Consider the following 24,655-nt stretch of genomic DNA (forward strand, 5'->3'; position numbering starts at 1 on the left):
ACGCTCGGGCGGAGCGGGGCTCAAAGTCATGAGGGTGAAGCGGGACGCGGAGTACGACGATGTGGATGACGACCGCCCGATGCGGAAGTATCGAAAGGATGCGAGCGGCCTCCGGGTGCCGGTCGTCTGGACCGAGGTGCGAGAGCCCGAAGAGCCCTCTGGCGAGAGCGTGTTTCGTCTTGCGTGGTTGTTTGTGGAGGGATGGCGGCAGAAGCTGCAGAAGGCCGGGGACATGATTGAGAAGGCGCGATGGGAATGGGAGATTGATGGCACGACGACGGCCTGTACACATAGTCGGGCGTCGAGTTTGACGTTTGGAGTTGTGATTGCGGACGCCCGCATACGTGTGCCTGAAGAGATGAACAAGAAGAAGAAACAACGGAAGTCGGTGCATTGGGCGTTGGATGGATGAATGATGCTTACGAATAATGGATTATGGACATGAACATGGTCATGATCATGGACATTGGATGAGTAGAAGAGGATCATGAAATAATAATGACTTGCTGTTTTTGGCAAACCTGACTCTTGGATCTTGGATGCTCGTCCCAAACAGGTGCATCAAGGACTTATTGACTGATACCGGAACGCGTCTACTATAATATCTGCTCAAAACAATCCCGGCGCAAGCCAAGGTTGCCATCGGCTCTCGCGGTCGGACCACAGAATTCCCCGCTTCGCCGACAAAGATCGTCAACTCTCTTGCGTTACTCCGAATGGGTACAAAACCCCCCCAACCCCCTTCTCACATGCAATTACCTAAGCCACATCCTCGGCGAAAACAGCTGACACGGGCTACTCCAGGCTTGTCACGACCCTTACTATCGAGTCCCTCGCACATCGCGATAACTTTCGTACTCGCTGCGAGATTATCCAGGGCCCGAAGGATAAGGCAAGTCCAAGTTGAAGCCAAAAAAACTTGATTAGAATGGATGGAGGACACCCTCTTATCATCCTTTTATGAACAACATCCCGGCATACCGATAACGCTCTAGACCCCCTTTGTCTTCTTTACGTTTACCTGATTCAGCAACTGGCAGATTATGTCCCAGCAGCAGCAGCAGCAGCAGCAAAATGAGCCCTCCTCTGCCACTGCCTCTGCTCTGGCGTCGTCACCTCCTGCAGTCCGAACATTCAAGCGGGCTGCGGTGGCATGCAAGGCTTGTAACCTACGCAAAGTGAGGTGCACCGTCACGTTATCCGGCCCACCATGCGCCAACTGCTCTGTGGACGGCATTACGTGCGAGGTCCTGAGTCGTAAACGGCGACGGTAAGTTCCTTCTGTGATTATTACCCTCTTAGAAGACGTACTAATTATCACAGCAACTCGGACCAACTCCCGACACATCCCGGGGGTGGACCCGCTGGTGGTGAGAACCCGTTGATCATCATCCCGCAACGGGGCCAACCCAAGCGCCGTCTTCTTGAGCCGCAAACAGCAGGCCCATATCCCCGGGAAAAGTCTGAAAGCTCGGATAATCGCAATGTTCGTGGGGGCTCGGCGCCGCTTGAGGAGCACCGCCATGCCAATGATGGGCCCGGATCACCAACTCCCCCCGGACTACTAGCGAGGAACAACTCCGTGGGGGACGCATCTGCCCACACCACTCGGCCCTACGATGCCGTGAGAGCTCTGCTTCCCGCCAAAAACCAGCGATCGGCCCCGGATCCGTCCGATGCTACCGAGGACAGCTCCGCTTATGCAGAGACCCTTGAGGGCGGCAAGAACCGAGAGGACGGCTGCGTGCCATTCTACCCCGGTAAGGACGCTTACCCTACCTGGCAGTGATGAGTGCCACGATGCACCTCGCATACCAGCTTGTTTACGTCAGAACTTCTTGTTAACATCAATACTTAGGAGACCAACGTGGTCCGGCGTTCTTGATTGATATCTGTGAACCAAATCGATCCTCAAAGGACAATCATTTCTTGGTACCCATGCCGTCGATCAAAGCCCTCGCCCCAGAAGATGTCAACTATCTACGATCCAAGGGCGCTTTTACGCTGCCTCCAGCTCGCGTTCGCGAGGCCATGATACGGTGCTACTTTCACTATGTTCATCCGTTTGCACCCATACTAGATGCGAACGAGTTCATAACCGAGTATGAGAAAGGACGGAAGAGCCTCTTGTTGCTATGGAGCATGTTCATCGCGGCGGCAAGCGTAAGATATGCCAGGTTTTCTTAGGCTTTAGGACATGGCTAACCTGTGGCTGTAGTTTGTTGATGAAAACCTACTCACCGAGGATTTCTATCCTTCGAGAAGAGCACTCAAGAGAGGCATGTACCAGCGAGCAAAAGTGAGCGTTTCCAATTTGATCCTACTCATCTTCTCTCTAACTTGATACGAGGCCCTTTATGATGCGGACTACGAAAAGGACAAGGTCACACTCATTCAGTCTCTCTTCTTGATGGGACACTGGTATACCAGCACAGACGACCGCGCCGGCCCATGGCATTGGAACGGCATCGCAATCAGCCTCTCTCACACCATCGGCCTTCATCGTCTCAACATGCCATGCCAACAGGCCTCCCAGGGTACGAAGCCATTCTGGAGACGTCTCTGGTGGTCGCTGTACAGCCGTGAGGTATGGCTTTCACTGGGACTCGGTCGACCGATGCGCATCGCCTTTGACGACTTTGACACACCCATGCCAGCAGCCTGCGACGCGGACGTCCTCTCACCCGAGGTCGCGGGGAACCTCGGCCGAAAGTACCTTCCTGGCGAGCTCGGCTTCCTATTCGACATCTGGCTCGAGTTTGTCGGCCTCAGCGCGACGCTTGGCAACATCCTATCGACGAATTACCGGGCAAAGGGCGTGAAGCCGTCGAGAGCTGACATTGAACGGAGCGAGAGCCAGATCCGGGCGTTTCAGACTCGAGTCCCGGAGGCCACGAACCAGAGTCGAGTGGTTGCATCTCACATATACCAGTTCAAACTTTACTTTGAGTAAGTTGCTGACAAGTCTGTAATGTTCTTGGAATGGGAGCTTACAGGCGTTTAGAACATCCATCATTGTCCTTTATCGACCCTTCATCCTAGATACCCCGCGAGAGATCCCGGCCGCTGATCAAGGCAACTGGAGGACCTTTGCATGTCAGAAAACCCGGACTGCCGCGTCCAATGCGAGCGCAGCTGTGAACTCCATGATGGCGGAGGATCTTATCCGTCTGTGCCACACCATCACGTACGTGCCGATCTAGATATTCGTCTGGATTACAACTGACGCAACGAGCAGAGTCATCGCCCTAGTACCGCCAATGCAGATTCACCTCTTCGAATCAACGTCGTCCAAACAAATGGCACGCCAAATGGGCAGACACAACCTCGCCTTGTGCATGGTTGCCATGGACGAGCTGCGCAAGAGCTACATCTCGGCAGAGGCGTCGTACAAACTCTTCGAGACCGCCATCAACAAAGTCGACAATGCGCCGCCTCATCAAGAATATCAACCATCTCCCGCAGCCCCCACGGCGTCAACCACACCTGACGGCACAATGAACAGCAACAGCAACACCTTCGCCGACTGGCCAGACGGTTACGGCCTGGGCAGCGCCAACATTATATCGAACATGTGGAGCCCTTTGCCCGGCGCATATCAAGATGACGCCTCCATATCCGGAACGCAGTAAGTGCCGCGAAACTTTCACGAGAACACGAATCATTGACTTGGCGCAGCACCGATGCATGGCTGGACATTCAGTCGATGGACAGACTGTGGACACTCGACGACTTCAGCCTCCCGTAAAAGGGGCCAGCACCGCACCGCGACGATCGATGAACGAAGTCCGGTCCCGCCATGCCTGTGGGATGAACTTTATTTTCACTGAGCACCTCATTCCAAACCCCCAGGCTCTGCTCTCGGGGTCCTTCCGTGGCCTCTTGGCCCGTCGGCCGGGGTTCTGTCATGGCGCCGATAGATGCCATCTTCTGCGGACCGGTTTTCGGTCGAATCCTATCGAGACCAGATGCAACACAATCATGAACCGGAGGCGCGCCGACGAATATTGAGGTGGCTCAGCGAGGGATTGCTCCGATCCCTGAGCACAGCGACCCACTTGTTGCCGAGGCCGAGGTGCCGAGGCACTTTGGCCGCTTTGGCGCTAGCATATGACGGTCTGCCTTAGCATGGGTGCAAATTGAGTTCAAACTCGTCCGTGAAACATGGACTGCGTATCACTGATGCTCATACTGGTGGAATCTTGATGTAAGATAGTGTAATGATACTTCCAATGAGAGAGCGACGGGGTCTGGAGAATTCTAGCCGATGGGCCCGTACAAGAGTGTTTGCATGTATCTGATGTTTATGTTTGTGCTCAAACCCTAGGACTTGAATATTAGAAAACCTGCCAATTAAGCAAGAAGCTGCCTTTCCACTAAATCGGAATATACCTCAGAAAACCAAAATCACTCATGAATGTCAACAGTTGCTAACACCAATTTTGTTGAACACAGAGAATAGAGACACAAGGGATCGCCTCAAACGCCACCGATATCGCCGTAGCGAGCGTGTAAGCTGAGCGGCTTCAAAGCTTAGCTTTCAGCCCAGGAATCAACTCCTTTGCCCCAGGCTTCCACCACGGCCAGAATGGAAACTCAGATCTATCGATGTCTCCAGCAAACTCCGGCTTTCTCTTCTCCATGAATGACCTCAGACCCTCGACATTGTCCGGTGAGCCCGCTGAAGCAATGAAGGTCCTCGAGTCCAGCAAATGAGTTTCCTCAGGTGTGTCGGGGCAGTAGAGCATCAGGTCTCTCATCATCTTGGTGCTCATGAGAGATGTGTTCTCCGCCATATCAACTGCCGTGCCTACGGCATAATTCAGGGTGGCTTCCGGGGTCGGGAGAATGTTCGAGAACAGGCCGCTGACCATAGGGTCCGACGCAGCATACGTGTTGCCCGTTGCCGTCATGTGCATCGCCCTTGCGAGGCCAACAAGCTTGGGAAGGTAAAAGGCACTGACGGATTCCATGGTGAATCCCCGGCGGGCGAAAGGCATGCTGAGCTTTGCGTCCTTCCATGCCACTCGGATTGTGGCTGACAGGATCGAGGTTAGGCCGAAGCCTGCTGCAGCACCGTTGACGGCCACGATTGTTGGTTTGATGCAGTTTGAAATAGCCAGAGCAACTCTGCCACCTCTTTACACAAGTATCAATAGCTACATTTAGACGTAAGTAATGGGGAACTTACGGATCCTTCCATTCCTTCATTGTCTTTTCGTTCTGCTTGATCTTCAACAGACCCTCTGGCCCACCTGAAAGATCCATCCCAACGCAAAAAGACTTACCCGCGCCGGTAAGCACAATAGCTCGTACACGCGTATCTCTGTTGAGTAGATTAAAGGCCGACTCGAGCTCTATAAGGATATTCTCGTTGACCGCATTGTGTCTTTTGGGCCTGTTGAGAGTGACGATGACTACTTTGGTCGCAGTAGGTGCGTCGGCAGGGATATGGCTAATCAAGATGTCCTTGAAGCCGGCAGATGTGTACGACTGGGGGATTGCTGTATTATCAGAATGGGACATGGTACGACAGGACTTGATTGAATTAATCGTTGGATTCTGTAGACGGGTCTGTTCAACGAAGAATTCACTGCAGTGTTTGCTTGATCTCTCGGTTTCTTTCCTCCACGGATCTGGCACGATTTCCCTCTTAAATTCAACGGCAATCGCATTCCAGATTAGCGATTCTGCACCTCGGTATTCATTCATCTCTTCTCTGGGTTGGACGACACCAGGAGAATAAAGTTCGCGATGAACAATGCCGAAGTCACTGGTGACTGTACTGATCCGTTAGCTTATGACGAGCTCTTCTACTTCGATCGCAGAAGCGAGCTGACGTTGGAATTCAATACGTATTACTTGGAGTCCAGCTGTATGCCATAATCACGTTGTACAGTCCGATCTCCGTAACTCCCGGGCCTCTCCACGGAGCACTCCGTACGGACTACCGGCAGTTTCGGCGGCCCACAAAGTACCGAGGTCCGTCAATGATCCCAAGCACAGGTACCTTCCATTGTAGTGTTGTGTGGACATTGTTTGCTCCCAGTGGTTGGGGATTTTGGACGAAGCATCCCATCTGGGGATGTTCCCCGACTTACCTAGACTTGATCAACTTATTCGTAGAGTGGTGGTGGCTGATCAAAACCCTCCTCAACAGATTGCACGATGGAATCTCAACAGATGCGGGGATATCTATGAGATGAAGAGAAAATTCAAGATGTACGTTGTTATCGTGACCATTGACCCACGGGGCGTTGAGAGCTTGCGGGAACTGTTATGACGCAGCTTTCGTATTTGAATGCTTTTTGCGCTCCATGGCGTAGGAGCCCCAGTCTCGTGTATGCAGCAATTGAAACTCAATTGCAAAGCATCAAGAGAGCCTTCAACTACAACGGAACAATGGCCGCTGTGTGGAGTAGTCTTGCACCTTACGGGCACGTTGTCCACTCACTCTTTACCTTCAAGGCGTTGTTGATAGGGCTCGCATTAGCCAACATCAAGAGCTGGCATTTCATGTGGACGGTACGTCAACGAAGTCAACGGAAACTGCATGCAGATCATGCGTTTGACTCTAGACAACATAGATCCGGTTTCTACGCGCATTCATTCGACGCCTTACCGACACCGCGCCCCCGAAGCACCTCAGCCCACGATGCCTCTTCCTACCGGCAATCTCCGCCACCCGCTCTCCGATGCTGGAGTGCGACTACAACATGCACAAGTCGAACTCGACCTACTTCACCGATCTCGACATGTCACGGGGCAATATCAGTCTTGTCCTTTTTCGCAAACCCTTCAACCCGTTCCCTGGACCAAACCATTTCATCATGATCCTCGGGGGCGCAAATTGTGTCTGGCGCAAGGAGATCGCACCTTACGAGGCATACGAGTTGTGGACGAGGGTGTTGACATGGGACGAGAAGTGGATTTACCTGGTCTCCCATTTCGTCAAGGCCGGCAAGTTTGTGCCCAGCGAGTACGCGATGCAGCCTAGCTCGACGGCAAAGAAGAGCAGGAGTCGAGGTAATACGGAGAATGACCCTCAAAAGGCCGTGTTTGCGTCTTCGATTGCGAGATATGTTTTCAAGAACGGAAGGAAGACCGTGCCTCCTGAAAAGGCTTTGTTAGGGTGCGGGTTGCTGCCTGGCGACGCAGCTGAACTGGCTGAGATTGAGAGGTTGCGGCTGAAATGGCTTCATGTCGCGCAACTCAAGTCGGGCTGGGATGCGGTCCACGAGTTGTTCGAACCAGGGGAGCTTGCTCTCGGCCGGTACACTGACCTGTGGTGGCGGTAGGGTCTTCCTTGCGACTGCGATGAAGACACGGCTCACCATGAGCAAATACGAGCTTAAGGTTCCCTACTAGACTTGGATGGCTTGTTGCAGGTTAATGAAAAGACATATTGATGTACACGTTCCCGTGGTATGCAGAAACTTTGATATCAATTGATAGCATAAATATTCTTCATGGTTGGCGGTACGACCAAGTGTCACTGCTATTGTTTTGTCTGCGAAGTTTACGCTGCCGCACTTCGCAGCATGGTCCGCCTTGCATTGACGGCGGAGCTGGCTCGCTGTGTGCCGATGGGGGAAAAAGTAATCCTCTGCTTGCAATTGGAGAATTGAGATAAACGCCGGCGGTGAAAATCCAAGACATCGTGTCCCGCATCCCACATTCCCTAGGGCTGGGCGAGCTGGGTACGTGTCAGTCACCCTGTGTCGGGCCCATTCCCCGATCTGCAGTCTTAAACTCTAGAAGTTTAGGGCGCTCAGCCGGCGTTATGTTGCGTCATTATGTCTATGTTCCCCGCAAAGTACAAACGAGAACGAGCTGTCGAATGTACCAACGCAAGGTATTGTAGCTGGATTCACGGATGACATATGAGGTGGGCAGACTGCTGACAGTACCGCGGGCACGCGTGGGAACGTTAGGTTGGTGGTTTAAGCTCAACCACAAACCATGGAAACTCACGATGACCGACAGCCAAAATAAACCGCCGGCGAACCGTGGAATCCGTGGTGCGGCGACGGAGCGGGAGGCGTGCCATCTCGGTCTGGCCGACGGAACGGGATGGAGCAATTTGGCTGCCGGCACTTTACACGAACTGCGCCCGCGCGGAACGGGTTAGGGGCGGTGTTCAACGCTGCGTGTGCCGTGTGTGCCTGTCAAGCAGCCTGCGCTAGGGGATCTGATCTCGGGAATGGCACCCCTGGATGGAGGGGCCACGCACTCATCCCTAGTCTTCCTTGGGTACGGATAGTCTAGGCAAATGGTTGGGTCCGGCGTTGTAACTTGTAACTTGTTGGGGGCCTTGTTTTGTCCGAGTGGTTTCTGGGCAGACTCTTCAAGGAGAAATGGGCTCATGAATCGGTGGCCTCGGCACAAGAGACGGCTCTGCGCGTTTTCTAATCACTCTGATCAGCATTGGATCGTGATAGGGCCAAGAACGGGTGCTCAAATCCGATCCTGCAGTGCTGACCGAAGGGAACACGACCCCTGACTCACCGCCCACAGGCCGCATGTTAAGCGTCTTACGGCGTACATGGCTCCCTCTCTGCCTTAGTGTTGTCGTACCGTCTATTATGCGTACGGCGCAAGTATATTACTTTTTGCTCAATTTTCATAGGCCGTTCGCCCATACAAGACCGCCGTCGGAGACTCGAGTGAGACGGAGTAGGAGGATCGGCTGGTCGGACGGTCGGACGATGGCAAGGAACATGATCAATGGCAAAACACGCTGAACCAAACAAATTCACTACTGAAAGTCTGACAGACAGCACTGGAGTTTCTGAAGTCGGCAGCGGATTTGGGATGGCGCCGAATGCCTTGTTTCACTGCAGACGGGGGCGGGCGGGATGACCGACTTGGGCGACGAGCTGGCACGATTCCGTTCGTCTCGACCACTGACGTCGCCGGGATTAGCCCACCTGTCCGTCCTGTCGCCGTGGAAAAGTGGGAATTGGGAAATCTTTTTCGGGCATGATATCAGCGTTCATCCTGGCGCTCCACGCATGATGATGGGACCGAGGCATAACGCCAACACCGCGACGAGGGAGATTAGCCACGTCCGTTTATGGGGCCAAGCCTTTTGCAATTGTGAATATTATCAGCCTCGAATCCCTTCTTTTTAAGACCGGCTTCGTTCTCTTCTGCTCCAAGCTAAGGTGCACTGGGAAATCCGAGTCTGTACATCCAACACGCTACGCCCGCACATCATACCACCACCAAACACATCACACAAGAAACATGTCAGAAACAGTACAGATCCCTGAGCCCTACGGGCTGCCGCTCCTCGGCAACATTAACGACATCGACCCTGAATTCCCTCTCGGGTCCATGACCTCGCTGGCCGATCAGTACGGTAAGATTACACCCCTGGCTGCGGCCCCTATCTTATCGATGACAAGCATCTGACACCTGTGCGCCAAGGCGAGATCTACCGCCTGCATTTCCCTGGACGGTCCCTGGTGTTCGTCTCAACGCAAGCTCTAGTCAACGAGACCTGTGATGAGAAGAGATTCAAGAAGTGCGTAAACTCAGCACTGAATGTAAGTCGCCTCGTTCCATAGCTAGAACTTTTTTTTTTTGTGAATTTTGAGTTCTAATATCCACCCAGGAAATCAGAGATGGTGTGCACGATGGTCTTTTCACAGTAAGTTCCGGCGGGGTTCATCAGGATTAGGCATTGGAAAATGAGCAGCTCTTGACCGCGAGAACAGGCGAAGATGGGCGAGGAGAATTGGGGAATTGCGCACCGCGTCCTCATGCCTGCATTCGGTCCCCTCTCGATTCGCAACATGTTCGACGAGATGCACGATATCGCCACACAATTGACGCTGAAATGGGCGCGATATGGCCCTGATGAACCGATCATGGTCACCGACGACTTCACGCGACTCACCCTCGATACTCTCGCGTTGTGCTCTATGGGATACCGTTTCAACAGCTACTACTCACCAACCCTCCACCCTTTTATCGAGGCTATGGGAGATTTCCTGACTGAGGCTGGTAACAAGCCCCGCCGGCCGCCTCTGCCGGGCGTCTTCTTCCGTGCGAAGGACCAGAAGTTCAAGGACGACATTGAAATTCTCAGAAACACCGCCAAGGGAGTTTTGGAATCGAGAAAGGCCGAGGGCGAGAAGAGCACCCGCCGCGATTTGCTGACTGCCATGTTGGAGGGGGTTGACACAAAGACCGGAAAGAAGATGACTGACGAGAGCATCATGGACAACCTGATTACTTTCTTGATCGCAGGTCACGAGACCACGTCGGGTCTCCTTTCATTCGCCTTCTACCAACTTCTGAAGCACCCCGAATGCTACCAGAAAGCCCAGCAGGAAGTCGACAGCGTCGTCGGCAAGGGACAGATCCACGTCGATCACCTCTCCAAGCTCCCGTACATCAACGGCGTCCTTCGCGAAACCCTCCGTGTTAACGCCACCATCCCCGTGTTTAGTGTTGAGGCTTTCGAGGATACTCTGCTTGCAGGCAAGTATCCCGTGAAGGCGGGAGAGGTCATCATCAACCTGCTGGCCAAGTCTCACCTGGACCCCCTGGTTTACGGCGACGACGCCACCGAGTTCAAGCCGGAGCGCATGTTCGACGAGAACTTCAACCGCCTCCAGAAGGAATTCCCCAACTCGTGGAAGCCTTTCGGCAACGGCATGAGAGCCTGTATTGGCCGCCCCTTCGCCTGGCAGGAGGCCCTCCTGGTCATGGTCATGCTCCTCCAGAACTTCAACTTCGTCCTGGACCCCAACTACAGCTTCGGCGTCAAGCAGACTCTCACCATCAAGCCCAAGGACATGCACATGCGCGCCATTCTGCGTGACAACCTCACGCCAACGACCCTCGAGCGCCGCCTAGCCGGTATCGCCGAGCCCGAGAAGGCGACCAATGGCAGCAGCACGAATGGAGCTGCCGCCGCCGCTCAAGAGGGTGGCAAGCCGATGACCATTCTCTACGGTTCCAATAGCGGAACCTGCGAGGCTCTGGCTCAGCGCGTGGCGTCTGATGCTTCGTCCCATGGCTTCCGTGCCACCAAGATCGACTGCATGGACAGTGCCAACGGCAGCCTGCCAACCGACCAGCCCGTCATCATCATTACGGCTTCCTACGAGGGCCAACCCCCTGACAACGCGGGTCACTTTGTTGCTTGGATTGAGGGCCAGGAAAAGGAGAAGTCACCCCTCAAGGGCGTCAACTACGCTGTCTTCGGATGTGGTCATAAGGACTGGGTGCAGACCTTCCACCGCATCCCGAAGCTGGTTGACACCACCCTCGAGCAGCTCGGCGCGAGCCGTCTGGCCGAGGCTGGTCTCACCGATGCCTCGACTGGCGAGGTCTTCACCAACTTCGAGACTTGGGAGGATGATGTACTCTGGCCTGCCCTGACCAGCAAGTACAACACCACTTCCGCTGACGACAGCAAGACAAAGGGCGTCGATGTCACCATCAGCAACCCTCGCACTTCTACCCTTCGTCAGGACGTCAAGGAGGCCTCCGTGGTCAAGACTGAGACCCTCACTAAGGGCGGAGACCCCAGAAGTATTAAGAAGCATATCGAGATCAAGTTGCCTGAGGGCATGACCTACACTGCTGGCGACTACCTGGCTGTCCTGCCGATCAACCCCAAGGAGACCGTCCACCGCGCGATGCGCCGCTTCCACCTTGCCCGCGACGCCCATCTCAGTATCAAGACTGACGGACCTACGTCCCTCCCAGTCGATACCTCCATCCCCGCCGATGACATCCTCAGCCACTACGTGGAGCTTTCGCAGCCCGCAACAAAGAGGGTAAGTAACACATGCTGAAACAAATTCGCACGAATACAAGCTAATCAGTCTCAAGAACCTTCTTGCTCTCGCAGAATACGTCAAGGATGAAGACACAAAGGCCAACCTGACCCGTCTGTCTGGAGATGCCTACGCTGACGAGATCAGCACGAAGCGCGTCTCCGTTCTTGACCTGCTCGAGCGTCACCCCTCCATCGACTTGCCGATCGGTGTGTTCCTCACCATGCTGCCTCCCATGCGCGTCAGACAGTACTCCATCTCCTCTTCGCCCATGGCCTACCCCTCCAACGTTACTCTCACCTTCTCCGTTCTCAACGAGCCGTCCCTCTCCGGCCAAGGCCCGCATATCGGTGTCGCGTCCTCCTACCTCGACTCCTTGGCCGAGGGCGACACCCTCCACGTTGCCATCCGCCCGTCCCACGCGGCCTTCAGCCTCCCTTCCGACCCCGAGAGGACGCCCATGATCTGCGTCGCCGCCGGCACCGGCCTCGCGCCCTTCCGCGGCTTCATCCAGGAGCGCGCCACCATGATCGCCGCCGGCAGAACCCTGGCTCCCGCGCTTCTGTTCTTCGGCTGCCGATCTCCCGAGCACGACGATCTCTACCGCGAGCAGTTCGACAAGTGGGAGGCTCTCGGCGCCGTCTCTGTGCGCCGCGCTTTCAGTCGTGACTGCGACAAGAGCGAGGGTTGCAAGCACGTCCAGGACCGCATGTGGAAGGACCGCGAGGAGCTTCTCGATCTGTGGAAGCAGGGCGCCAAGGCGTATGTGTGCGGCTCCCGTGGCGTGGCCGAGTCGGCCAAGGAGACCATCATCAAGATCAAGGTCGAGACGGAGAAGGCTAAGGGCGAGGAGGTTGACCCGGAGAACATGAAGGAATGGTTCGAGTCGCTCAGGAACATGCGCTACGTCACGGATGTTTTCGACTAAGCAAACTGCGAGTGTGGGATAGATATCAAACTTATAGACGGAGGACTGGAGTTCAAGCGATTTGATAACATATAGTACATACCCGGCAAAGAGACAATCACCACTGTTGATTTTCAGTGGAACTTGGTCAGATTTTGTCTCCGCTATGTGTTATCTACAGCGATGTTATTTCCTCATTGGGACGCCAGAGGCATCTGGTTGGTTCGGAATTGCTCACCCTCGTCTTGGCTAACCAACGCCAAGGACGATGGTACCAACGACAGCAAACAACCGCTTTTCTGCCAGAATCTTTGAATCTCGTGCGGTCGTCTGAAAGGCAAACCGTTCTGCCAACTCAATGACAGCTTCAGTTGCCCGCGCGGTAAGAAGTTCCGAGGAAGGGGTCCGGATTGGCCGTCCTTGAGCTGAGCGGACGGCGTGGTCCTTCCCGTTCGGTGATCGCGCTCCACTCGTCCCGTCGGACAACGAACGCGGGCCGGTTGACTTTCACAGTCGAAGTTTAAATGGTTCCCCGGAGCTCCGGGTAGAACTTGCGGAGATAGCGTTGCATGTGGATGGACAGTCTACAACTACCGGCGGCATCGAACCAAGCTTTCTCTCAAGGGAACCCCTGATCGTTCATCTCTACACCCACCCATCTCTTTGGTACGATTCTTAGAGAACACCGGTATAATGGGAGTGTGACGCACATTGATGACCGAATGCTTACTTGCTCTTCGGCATCACTTGCGATAAACCGGTTGTAGCTTAGCAGATGTAGGGAAACTTCCGTCGTAGGATGGCCCAGGCCTCCAGCACCTAGACTAGTCATTGTACGCACAAGATTCATGGTCGCATATATCGTATCGAGACCGAGACGTAAGGTCCCAAAAAACATCCGCGAAGCTATGGCCAAGTTTCCCAGCTTCCCCGCACGACTGGAAAGAATGCCGAGGCATAATCACTGTCTACCGCAGATGTTGAGACGAATAGTTGCAAATGGGTCTCAGCCAGCGTCTCCTAGGTACATCTCAAACGTCGAGAAGCCGATTCAATATGTGAAGTGACACAAACGGCGAGAGATAGGCCAGCTCGATGGTAGACTTGAGCGACCTTCTCAATCTGTCTGAGCTCACGTAAACAACCGTTAGATATCCATGGGAGAAACACAAAGACATCGTTCAATGCCACGTAAAGCCTAACATGTTGACTAGCGTGGCCCAATATACTGACATTCATCAAGATGCCGCGAGGCGTAAGATTTGGCCATGCGTCACTCAACAGTCTTCAAGGTGACACCCAGATAGATGGACTTTTTCGGCACCCACTTTCCTCTTGCGCTTCGGCGCCGAACCGCCAGTTCTGCCGCACTTTTGTGGCCAAGGCCGGGCGGCCACAGTTAAGCGACACGGGGACTCAGCCCCCAACTCCGGCCGACCCGGGGAAGAAACTCTGTAACGAATGCAAGCAAACCCAATTCGTAGTTGGCCGTAGAACCATCATTCTACCGGAATAGACTCCCTCGGTTTTAAACTTCCCCTCGTTATCTCCCTCTATTTGCTTAGAAATGCCGCGAATCCCTCACGTGTCGTCCCATCTCTGCTGCTAGAACCGAGGGACAGCCGAGTGCATATAGAAGATGCCGGGCTCCCACTCCCCTTCCATCGGTCACGTATTGCAATTTCATTCATGTTTAGCAGTGATTTGACTTGACAACTAAACCAACAGCAAACATGGCAACTACAACCATACAAGTCGCGGAGCCCGCTACCCTCCGCTCTAATGGAAATCTCACGGTCCCCAACATCATTGATCAAAGGGCCGCGTATGAGCCTCTAAGAGAAGCGTGCTCCATCCCCCGCACCGCCAATCCTCGCGATGGTTGGAGAATCATCACGTACAAAGAACTGGCCAATTGTGTCAATTTTATGGCCCAGGTCATCTTGCAGAATTATGGTGCACCCCCGAAAGACACCTTTCCCACAATTTGCTACATTGGGCCAAATGACATTAGATACGGAGTAAGTAGAGAAACATGAACTACGACCACAATCTCGAGGTGTTTCAAAACTGACGGTTGCGCAGATCATGATTGTTGCCGCCATCAAGGCTGGCTATAAGGTTGTCTTTTCTTGCCACAGCACGCCGGTGAATATTGACTAACAATATTCCAAGTCTCTCTTCGTGTCTCCAAGGAACCCGCTTGAGGCACAACTGAATCTCTTCAATCTTTCTAACTGCCAGATTGTGGCACGCCCAAAGTCTCACACTGCTGTAGTCGATTTATGGTTGAAGAGCCGACCAATGGATGTTCTTGAAGTCGAAGACTTGGAGTCAATCTTAGCACAGCCAGAGGTTCCCACCATCCCTTACACTAAGACGCAGGCCGACGCTGAGTGGGACCCCTTTGTCGTTCTTCACACCAGCGGTAGTACTGGACTTCCGAAGCCAATCGTTGTCAAGCACGGATCCGTCGCCATGACCGACACTCTTCGCCAATTGCCCCCTTGGAATGGCACTGTGCCCACTGGGCAGGCTATGGATGCCAGAACCAAGCGGCACTTCAGTCCCAGTAAGTGTTGTCCTCATCCACAGAACGAGACCCTCTGACGCGACCGACAGTGCCTTTGTTTCACGCTGGTGGCGTTTATGGTTTTCTTGGTACGATGGTCTTGGGAGGAAAGCCTCTGGCACTTCCTTACGCAGACCGTCCCTTGACTCCTGAACTATGTATCGAGTGCATCAAATACTCGAAAGCGGACAGCGCTGGACTTCCTCCCTCAGTCTTGGAAGAGATATCCCACCGCCCTGAGCAGATCGCAGAGTTGAAGAACCTTGCATTCGTCGGTTTTGGAGGCGGTATGTGTAGCCAATGCGGAAATCATTCGGGGATTTGACTGACATTCTTGTAGGTCCTTTGAGTCAGGAGGCCGGCGACACCTTGGTCAGAAACGGAGTCCATCTGATCAATATCATTGGTGCGACTGAGTGAGTTTCCCACCCTCCTCTTTGGGTTAGTAACTGACGTCTTCCAGAACTCTGCCCATGTGCGTGTGGTACCAAAAGAACCCGGAGCTTTGGCAGTATTTCATTTACAATGATGAGTACTCTGGACTCGAATGGCGCCGGGCAACAGGTGAAGACAACGTCTACGAGATGGTCATTACTCGCAAGTCGAAGCAAGTGCCGATCCAAGGAATCTTCTACACTTTCCCGGATAAGGAAGAGTACAACACCAGCGATTTGTACAAGCCTCACCCGACGTTGCCGAATCATTGGAAGTTCTACGGTAGAGCGGACAACATTCTCAACCTGTCCAATGGAGAGAAGCTGAATCCTACCGACATGGAAGACATCATCATGGGCCACGCTGAAGTGCGGAACGCGCTCATCGTTGGGGCCTGGAAGTTCCAGCCTGCACTCATTGTTGAGCCCATGACGTATCCGAAGACCAAGGAGCAAGAAGACGACTTGATTGACCGCTTGATGCCGACAATCGCCGAGGCAAACAAAATCATTGGTAGGCGGCCAAGCCCTAAGTTATTTTCACCCTTGTCGTTGTACTAATATCCCTGCTAGCTACACACGGGCGGCTTGTCAGACATCTGATTATGTTGGCCAAGCCCGAGAAGCCGTTCCTCCTAGCTGACAAAGGAACTGTGAAGAGAGCCGCCACGGTCAAACTGTATCACGATGAGATCGAGGACCTTTATGCCAACCCCAGGGAGATTCCCCTCGACAGAGTTCCACGTCTTGATCTCACCTCCGAGGCTGCGCTTGCCCAGTCGATTGAGAAACTCTTCCGTGAGCATCTTGGAGTGCCTCGTATGGAACCCACCACAGATTTCTTTGCCGCTGGCATGGACTCTCTCCAGATAATCACTGCCGCTCGACTTGTCACCGCAAGTCTACGTGTCACGGACAAGGCTTACAGCGGGGCTAACATCGAAGCGCGCGACATGTATGCTCACGCAAGCCCTATTCAGCTTGCCGGCCACATCCTCCGGAACGTTGTTCGTGGCCAGGCAAATGGAGAGGCCAGCTCCGATGGTCCTAGCGTTGAACCTATGAAGGAGCTCTACAATCGCCTTTCACAGAACTTGATCCATGCCAAGCCTGGTAGACCGGAGGCTCGGAAGAGCAACCAGACTGTCATCTTAACCGGGTCCACAGGAAACATGGGCTCGTATCTTCTTGACGAGCTGGTCCGGAACCCTCAAGTCAGCAAGGTCATCTGTTTCAACAGATCTCCCGATGGAGGTGCCGGCAAGCAGGAGAAGGCGATGGAGGAGCGCGGATTAGTGTCTCCCAGCAAGAGCGGCAAAGTCGAATTCTTCCACACCAACCTGGCACAGCCGAACATGGGCTTGCGCGAGGAGATCTATGGACGTCTTTTGAAGGAGGTTGACCGTGTGGTTCACAACGCCTGGGCCGTGAACTTCAACATGCCCTTCGAGGCGTTTGAGCCCCACGTCAAAGGCGTGCGCAACTTGGCCGACTTCGCTGCGAAAGCAGACAGACGTATTGTTATGGTGTTCGTCTCTACCATCGGCACCGTGAGTGGCTGGACTCCGGATCGTGGTCCAGTTCCAGAGGAGTCTCTCCGAGGAGATTGGAAGATCGGCGGCGGTATCGGATACGGCAGGAGCAAGCTCGTGTCCAGCATGATCTTGGAAGATGCCGCAAAGGTCGGAGACTTCCCGTTGTCAGTGGTTCGCGTCGGACAGATCGCTGGACCTCTTGCCGAGCAAGGTGCCTGGAGTCGTCAGGAGTGGCTGCCATCCATCATCGCCAGCAGTCTCCACATCAAGGCACTGCCAAAGAACCTAGCCACCATGAATGAGGTGTCTTGGGTTCCTGTGGAAATTATGTCAAGAATGATCTTGGATGTTGGCGGCCTCACGAAGGAATCGCCTGAGTACCACGAGGGGTACTTCACCGGTGCCAACCCGTCTCCGACGTCGTTCGATAAGTTCGTGCCTGCTATTCAGCAGTACTACGGCAAGAGCCGTCTTCCCGACCTTGTGACGTTCCCCGAGTGGGTCATGCGTCTCGAGGCGAGCAAGACGGCCAGCAGAGACTCGGGTGCCGAGCGCAACCCTGGGTTGAAGTTGCTGGACTTCTACCGCGGGGTATCGCAGGGAGATGAGAAGACGACAAAGGAGTTCATCACAAAGAGGACAGCAGCAGCAAGTCCCTCTCTCCGATCAGTCGGACCTGTCACGCCGGAGTTGATGATCCATTGGTGCAAGCAGTGGAAGTACGAGACTCCTGCTTCAGCTCGTGCTGGTCGTTTGTAATCAGCTGGTTTTCTGCGGGGTGTTGATGATAAATGTAGACTGAGAAACAGATTGAATCGAAGAGACTTTGAGTATTGCCACGATACACATGTCATTTCCAAATATGACAGCTGTTAGAGTAGGGCGCTGGGTGTACCATTTTACGTGGCCCCGGCACTTGCGATGTTTTTAACCTCCTGACATACATTTGGCTCATGCGATTCCGTCCAATGTGTGTTCATTTTGTCCATTAGAGAAAGGCCTGAGGGTCTGGGATCTCTCACTGTTTCTCGCCTAGCTGCCGAAGTCCTCCTCGAGAAAAGTCCTCTCAGCCCTTTCTTGGCAGCGATTTTGCGCTTATGCAGCCAGCCCACCAACTTCGAAGATAGTGCCTCAGTCAGACGTAGGCACGCAACAAGCACAGGTGCCCGTCGGATGCAACACTTGATAGTCACCGAGACTTTCCAGGTTGAATACGAGATTAGTTGCAATTGGATACACTCCTTTGAAGACCAACACCAAACCTGGAACTGTGTTGAAATGAAGAGCGTATATTCACTTGACGTTGCGCTAAGCTTCCCCGCATCTTTGCCAAAACATGCGTCGAATGGCAATGTCCAATGACAATAGAGTGGCTAATCAGCCGATCACGGAGTTGTACATGGGGTTTCTGCAAGCCAGCGGCAAAGACTACGGCGATTGGCCTAGTTCAAGCCACAACGCAATATGAAGCATGTTGTCTGTGCCTGTTTGTTTTCAGCTCTCCCTTAGAATGACATCGCTCGGCGCAATTGATGCCCGGGTCAACCAATCCTGATGGGTCATTTTGCAATCTGACACACTGAGCCTCTGCCAGAAATCAAGCAAAGCTTAAGCGAAGTGGCGACGGGACGTTGCGCCCTGGATGAATGGAGGCTCTTCGCATCAGATGCCAGCGGTAAATGAAAGACAATTCGCACTTTTTGGTATCAGGTTTCCTACTTGATCTCATTTGCGTTTCTCTCTCATAGCATTCATGACCAACACTAAGATCACAAGAGAAAAGAGAGTACGACGTTAACGATGAAAAGAACTAATTCTTTTTGGATACTTTCCATTCTTTCGCAAGCTTTTGCTTCCGACCCTTCGCTGCCCAACAGCAAAGATACCAGAGGCCTCCTTTCGGAAAGACAGACCGACTCATCTATGAACATCCATCCCAGCCTCGACCCCGTCTTCATTGAGAAAAGTTCTAGCGGTCAACTCGACGCTCGCTCTCTTTTTGGCCTCTCTGGTCGGCAAACGTGCGAGAACAACTGCGGCAATGGCTGCTGCAAATCGTCTGAGAAATGCGTACGGTTTTGTTTGATTGAATTCGAATCCCCTATCTGCGGAGTGCTCCCTGATGACCTTTTGATAGTGCCCCAGCAGCTGTTGCCCTGACATACAAGGTCCCTGTTGTGATACAGGCGGGTGCTGCCCATCATATGCCTTTTGCTTTCCCTCAACGGACAAATGCTGCTCCAAGACGTCAGAGACTTGCGGCGGAAAGCTGTGTTTGGTAACTGGGTCTGTATGCTGCGGCAGTGGTACTTGGGGTTGTAAGGCCGGAGAGTCTTGCTGTTCGGACGGGTGCTGTGAGACGGGGTGGTCTTGCTGTAATAACGAGCGTTGCTGTAGTGCAGGCACTAAGTGCTGCCCTGGAGCCTGTAAGAGTTGTCTGAGAGATAGTCGAGATATGTGATTTTGACTGACGGCTTCTCAGGTTGCCCATCAGGGGCCGAGTGTGGCAATGCTTACGGGGAATGTCAGGTGCAGAGGACGTCACAACAACCATCTACTCAGACGTCCTCCTCAAGCTCGAGCTCCTCAACAGCTCTACCAAGTCTCACGACACCTAAGATCCAGACGCCAAAGATACCGACATCAACTGCCGCTGGAAGTGCGACTAGCTCCGAATGCAAACATGCATCGGTGACGGGCATTCCACAGCCTACTTCCTCGAATCTACCAGTCATGGAATTTGTCTACATCAGCCCCATAGTGGCACTTGACGTAAGTTGCTGCCCTATCATACTCTGAATGATGGCTTAAAATACGGTTTAGGTCCCGATTAATATATGTCTCGGTTTGTCTCTGACCATCCGGTGCGATTTTCACACATGGCTGACAATACCTACAGGCATTCGACACAAACTTGGGCGCTCAGCACAAGAGATAGTCCTTACTTACGCTGGTGACGGCCAACGCTGTTCCCGTCAACGAGGCCGCGGATCAGGCTGCCGAGGATGTTGCAAAGGAGTAACCAAGTCATCCGGAGCCGAAGCCGGCAGACGGACCGAATGCGACGAGTTCCCCTTCAAGTCGACTGTTGAAGGTGGTGATGGCGCCTGGATCCGCTGTGTAACTGGCTGGGAGAATCAGCTACAAGGATACTATCTCAACTCGTGGTACAGAGATAACAACATCAAGCCAGACGACCAATTCATTGTGCGGGTGTTGAATCTCGACTGCTCGACTGTGCAACCAGCGGATCTTCAGTCTTGTCAAAACGGAGGTGCCAACACCCTACATACCAGAGCAGAATCGCTGGGTTCAGGATCCGAAACTGCTGTTCGACGAACGTTAGACAACAAAACCAACGTTGTCATTGCCCCCTTCGGTGATCTGGACGGCATGGGCTACGAAGCAAAAGCGCGCATGTCGACAGGGCGTCTCACCGAGGCACGTGTGATCGACAGCGACGGAGATGAAATTTCAGCAATGGGCGAGGACAATCTCAACTCACTCTACAGCGACGATGGTCTGTCAATCAAATGGGCCTTCGAAGACTATGTTGGTGGAGTAGGCTTCATTGGCGAAACCCAGTCAACAAGTGTCAATTTGACTTGGGATCTGCAGGCTGACGCGTCTGCGTCGAGCTCCGACTCCGAGTCTGTCGCAAGCAGATTATCATTCTCTCTCGTGGCACAAATGCATATAGCCGTTTGGTTGAGCCTGGTGATGCTTTTATTTTTCGCATACTAAAGAACTGAGATGTTTAGGCGTGGGATATCACGAGAGCAAGGGGATGAGATAGGTTAGATATGAACGTTGGCTGAATAACTTTCTACGTACATTCGTCATCAATCATCCCGCCTCGATCATGAGTAGCACCCTCCTCGTGCGTTTCTTCATTATATCATTCCATGCTACTCCACTGAGAATCGCTTGCCGGCGATGGAAGTCTTGATCACGGCATTAGACGCTAATCCACCTGGCCATCCAAGTACGGGTAATCTCCTTCGCCTCATCGACAAGTCCGAGGTCGAGTAGCATCTGTACAGTGCCACGAGTAGAGCTCTCAAGGGCACTGAAGACCCATGAGTGAGTAAAGCTCGTGGCCTCACCAATGAAGACCGTGTTAAACTCCGTCTGCCAGAAAGCGGGCAGGTAGAGCTGTTGCTGGGGAACAATAGGTACAGCAAAAGCACCAGCGTGGTGCTCATCTTGCTCCCAGCAGTGACGCTCGTAGTTGCCGGTCCACATCTCGTCAGCAATGGGGCCGTGGATCTCAACCATGGCCTGCTGAATGTAGGCAATATGCTCCTCGGCAGGCATCGAGCAGGCAACAACGGCATCGGCGTCAGGTGCATAAGAAGTGAGCATAACTCCAGGGCCTGTGGCGTTGATGTTGTAAGAGGGGTAGCAAATTTGGCCAATACCGTAGATGTCGGTACGTCCGCAGCCACCAATGATGGGGTGCTCGAGGTGCTCCCAGAAGCGGGTCTTATACTGCATCGCAACCTTTACAGCACCCAGGAAGACGGTGCGCTCGATGGCGCGGCGCATCAGACTGGAGTGAGGCGGCAGCTTCCAGTACTTGAGAACATTCAGAGGAACGCTGTTGAAAACGTAGTCGAAGGTCTCAGTTGTGGTGTTCTTCAACCAGGGGTTGCTGCCCGTCTGGCGCCAGGTCACGTCTAGGTTGTTCTCTTCCTCGTTGTACTGGACGCTGAAGACCTTGGTCTTGTAGGCAATACGGTCCTTGACGATGTTCTCAAAGGCAGCGGGAAGACGGCTGATGCCACCATCAACGGTACGCCACTCATTGGCCATGAAGTAGACCGTCTCAAACTCCCACATTGGCCAGACCACGTTGGAAGGGGTAGCCTCATCGGTGACATTGAGGTCCGTCTTCATCACATATCTCAAGTATTCAACCTCGCTGAAGTCGAACATGCCCTGCTCAACGGCTTGCTTGTGGGCCTGGAAGACATTGGTAGCGTAGAACTTCGCCTTCTCAGGAGTCAAGTCCTTGAAATCATCCAGCGCTGCAATCGCTTCCTTGACGGCAGTCGCGTTGGAGTAGGTGGTGTTGCTCTGAAGCGAGGGATCCGCAGCAATCTCCTTGCGGCCCGGAACCGTGCCATCGGGACGACGCTGCTTTGTCGCAACTGGCGCATTGTCCGAAACCTGCAGCCAAGGGATGAAATTGATTTGCAAGGCAGGATCGGCGTCCTTGTTGATCTCGTTGAGGACATCAGCAAGCTGATAAATCATCTTCTGGTCGTTGATGGGGTATGTCTCGTTGGTGTCGGGATCATGGATCGAATGGGGGAACCGCATAGGGCCCAGTTCATGATGTTGACCCTCATCCCAGGAGGTGCCGTTCAAGTAAGTGGTGCGAATGCGACCACCAATCCTGTCGGAAGACTCCAGGATCTTCCAGTTATGGATGCCAACCGAGTCAAGCAGCAACTGAAACCTTTGTCAGCGAGACTTCCCCAATTCAGAGTCCGAAAACTACTTACACCGGTGTGGAGACCGGAAATACCAGCACCCAAGATGCCAAACGTCTTGTTCTTGACAGACGCAACAAAGACCTCATCGGGTTGCTTTTGCTTGAGGTACTCAACGCCGTCAAACCAGGGACCCATAGGGTCAGTGGAGTCAGCAAACGTGGCGCGTTTCCTCATCTTTCGGCTTTTGACGACGTGCTCCGTAGAACGGCCGACGAGCTGGCTGTCGACAAAGGCATGCAAACATCCCGAGGTCACATCTTCAGGCACCATCCAAACGAACTTGGTAGGGCGCTGGTCAGTCCACTCAAGATGACGCTTCGCCGCCGGGTGAGATCCAATGTGGGTCCGACCGATCTTGTGGTGTGCATCCTGGGAAGACTTCAAGTCGCAGTCGCCGTAGACAATGGCAAGTTCGCCATCGAGAGACCCGTTGTATTCGATGTTGATATTTCGAATGCCATTGCTCTCGACTTCAAATGGCCCCTTGAAGGAGATGGTGTCCCGGAAGACAGGCTCTGCAACCGCTGATTGGCAGAGAGTTGCTGCAGCAGTAAGGAAGGTAGACCACCGAGCCACCATGTTGTCTTGTTGATTGGCGAGAAGACGAGAGCAAGTGAAGAGCTGACCAGAACAAAGACCCAAGGGTAGCGGGCAAATCTGTCCGCTCTTATTCAAATGCCCCTACTACGGCTCGCCGACGTTCATGAGGCTCAACCGAATGAAGTGTCATCAAGCACCTTGATGGTTATTACAAAGGCTTAGCAGACCATTCGAAAACTGCATATCATCTATTTAGATTAAGACCGGTCCCGTTACCGAAAGTCTTTCGGCGTGGAGGCTGGGTTTAGTCGATTTCTCGTGTCATGCCCAGAGGCTCGGTTACCGACTATCAGGGCCCGGCTCCGCTGTCACTGCAACAACGTGGGATGAACCCACGAGGGTGGCGCAGCCGAGCAAACAAGATCGCGGGAAAAGTAATCGCGCGTATGTCATTGTCCTAGGGTTTAGAGTTCATGTTCACTCTCGTTACCCAAAATCTCATATCGCTGGTGTCTTGGCAAGAGGAGACTTGACCAGGGGTTCACCGGGCCGGTCTTTTGCAGGCACCCGGCATCGGAACCGTGGGGAACCCGGCTTTGAAAGAAAGAAGCGAGCGTCGGCTCTCAACTTCTTATCAACATATCAACGATGATACGAACATTGAAATATTTTCTCGGCCTGCATTAGAATGGTCTTAGACTTGCGTGACGAGAGATGGCACAATCGGTTGTAAGAAGAAAAAGGAAGCTGGTTCAACTAGAACAGCGGTCGCCTCAGGGATGTTAGGTAATAAGTTGCAGGAGAAATCCAGGAAACGGGGGTCTCAAAGTGGATATCTGGAGGCATTGAGCCCCATCAGGCAACTCAAAAACACCAGTACCCAGTTAGACGGCAACGTGGTCGATGCCTCTGGGGCAAATCAACATCCACTTGAAAATCTCACTTTGCTGAGAAAAGGAATTCAAGATGTTAGGCAATCTTAGGTTGATCATCTCCGAACCTCGGATGAGTCTCGATGCTGTTTACCTTCTCCGAACACCGAGGATAAGAGCGGTGAAAGCGTGGTGGATCGTGGTGAAACTTTTGTCGCGTTGATGGGTAAACGCCAAGAGACAAAGCTTGGCATGACAAGCCTGGATCTCTTGGCCAGCGATAAGTTATCTGATCATTAAACAATTGCCGGTCGAAAATCCGGCACGGAAAATTCTTGCATCTGTTTACTTGGCACGGAGATACGTTGCCGATCTCCATGATGTTGGGTTGAACTTGAGGCTTGGCTCCGGACTCTTCCACAACCGCAGCTATTTGATTACGTCCACGAACGCTGGAGTAGTCCAGCCTTATTGTTGTCTACCTGCGTTACTTGAC

At 53.3% G+C, this 24,655-nt stretch overlaps 7 protein-coding genes and 1 pseudogene across 8 annotated transcripts; 6 read left to right on the plus strand and 2 right to left on the minus strand.

Moving 5' to 3' along the window:
• Window positions 1-28: 28 nt before the first annotated feature.
• Window positions 29-412, plus strand: GCG54_00014079 (uncharacterized protein; the record flags this gene model as incomplete). The annotated part of the gene is made up of 1 exon (XM_045413921.1): window positions 29-412. The coding sequence occupies one exon, from the start codon at window positions 29-31 to the stop codon at window positions 410-412; it is 384 nt and encodes a 127-aa protein (XP_045269025.1).
• Window positions 413-1,043: 631 nt separating this feature from the next.
• Window positions 1,044-3,748, plus strand: GCG54_00014080 (Cutinase transcription factor 1 beta; the record flags this gene model as incomplete). The annotated part of the gene is made up of 8 exons (XM_045413922.1): window positions 1,044-1,270; window positions 1,324-1,760; window positions 1,859-2,163; window positions 2,219-2,299; window positions 2,351-2,949; window positions 3,005-3,187; window positions 3,239-3,628; window positions 3,679-3,748. The coding sequence occupies 8 exons, from the start codon at window positions 1,044-1,046 to the stop codon at window positions 3,746-3,748; spliced, it is 2,292 nt and encodes a 763-aa protein (XP_045269026.1).
• Window positions 3,749-4,526: 778 nt separating this feature from the next.
• On the minus strand, window positions 4,527-5,526 carry GCG54_00014081 (3-hydroxypropionyl-coenzyme A dehydratase; the record flags this gene model as incomplete). The annotated part of the gene is made up of 2 exons (XM_045413923.1): window positions 4,527-5,139; window positions 5,192-5,526. The coding sequence occupies 2 exons, from the start codon at window positions 5,524-5,526 to the stop codon at window positions 4,527-4,529; spliced, it is 948 nt and encodes a 315-aa protein (XP_045269027.1).
• An 876-nt stretch (window positions 5,527-6,402) lies between these two features.
• Window positions 6,403-7,368, plus strand: GCG54_00014082 (annotated as a pseudogene). Its single transcript has 2 exons — window positions 6,403-6,525; window positions 6,588-7,368. Coding segments are annotated over exons 1-2 (904 nt in total).
• Window positions 7,369-9,249: 1,881 nt separating this feature from the next.
• Window positions 9,250-12,726, plus strand: GCG54_00014083 (Bifunctional cytochrome P450; the record flags this gene model as incomplete). Its single annotated transcript, XM_045413924.1, has 5 exons — window positions 9,250-9,364; window positions 9,433-9,551; window positions 9,620-9,655; window positions 9,723-11,798; window positions 11,854-12,726. The coding sequence occupies 5 exons, from the start codon at window positions 9,250-9,252 to the stop codon at window positions 12,724-12,726; spliced, it is 3,219 nt and encodes a 1,072-aa protein (XP_045269028.1).
• A 1,712-nt stretch (window positions 12,727-14,438) lies between these two features.
• GCG54_00014084 (Non-canonical non-ribosomal peptide synthetase FUB8) lies at window positions 14,439-18,005 on the plus strand (the record flags this gene model as incomplete). Its single annotated transcript, XM_045413925.1, has 7 exons — window positions 14,439-14,726; window positions 14,791-14,829; window positions 14,881-15,277; window positions 15,328-15,564; window positions 15,618-15,693; window positions 15,741-16,225; window positions 16,285-18,005. 7 exons carry the CDS (start codon window positions 14,439-14,441, stop codon window positions 18,003-18,005), a joined length of 3,243 nt encoding a protein of 1,080 aa, XP_045269029.1.
• Window positions 18,006-19,979: 1,974 nt separating this feature from the next.
• GCG54_00014085 (uncharacterized protein) lies at window positions 19,980-20,990 on the plus strand (the record flags this gene model as incomplete). Its single annotated transcript, XM_045413926.1, has 3 exons — window positions 19,980-20,018; window positions 20,070-20,091; window positions 20,146-20,990. The coding sequence occupies 3 exons, from the start codon at window positions 19,980-19,982 to the stop codon at window positions 20,988-20,990; spliced, it is 906 nt and encodes a 301-aa protein (XP_045269030.1).
• A 213-nt stretch (window positions 20,991-21,203) lies between these two features.
• GCG54_00014086 (L-amino-acid oxidase) lies at window positions 21,204-23,452 on the minus strand (the record flags this gene model as incomplete). The annotated part of the gene is made up of 3 exons (XM_045413927.1): window positions 21,204-22,703; window positions 22,757-23,368; window positions 23,447-23,452. The coding sequence occupies 3 exons, from the start codon at window positions 23,450-23,452 to the stop codon at window positions 21,204-21,206; spliced, it is 2,118 nt and encodes a 705-aa protein (XP_045269031.1).
• Between the last annotated feature and the right edge of the window lie 1,203 nt (window positions 23,453-24,655).

This window comes from Colletotrichum gloeosporioides, assembly GCF_011800055.1.
Source record: "Colletotrichum gloeosporioides strain Lc1 chromosome Unknown consensus_14, whole genome shotgun sequence".
Taxonomy (NCBI): domain Eukaryota; kingdom Fungi; phylum Ascomycota; class Sordariomycetes; order Glomerellales; family Glomerellaceae; genus Colletotrichum; species Colletotrichum gloeosporioides.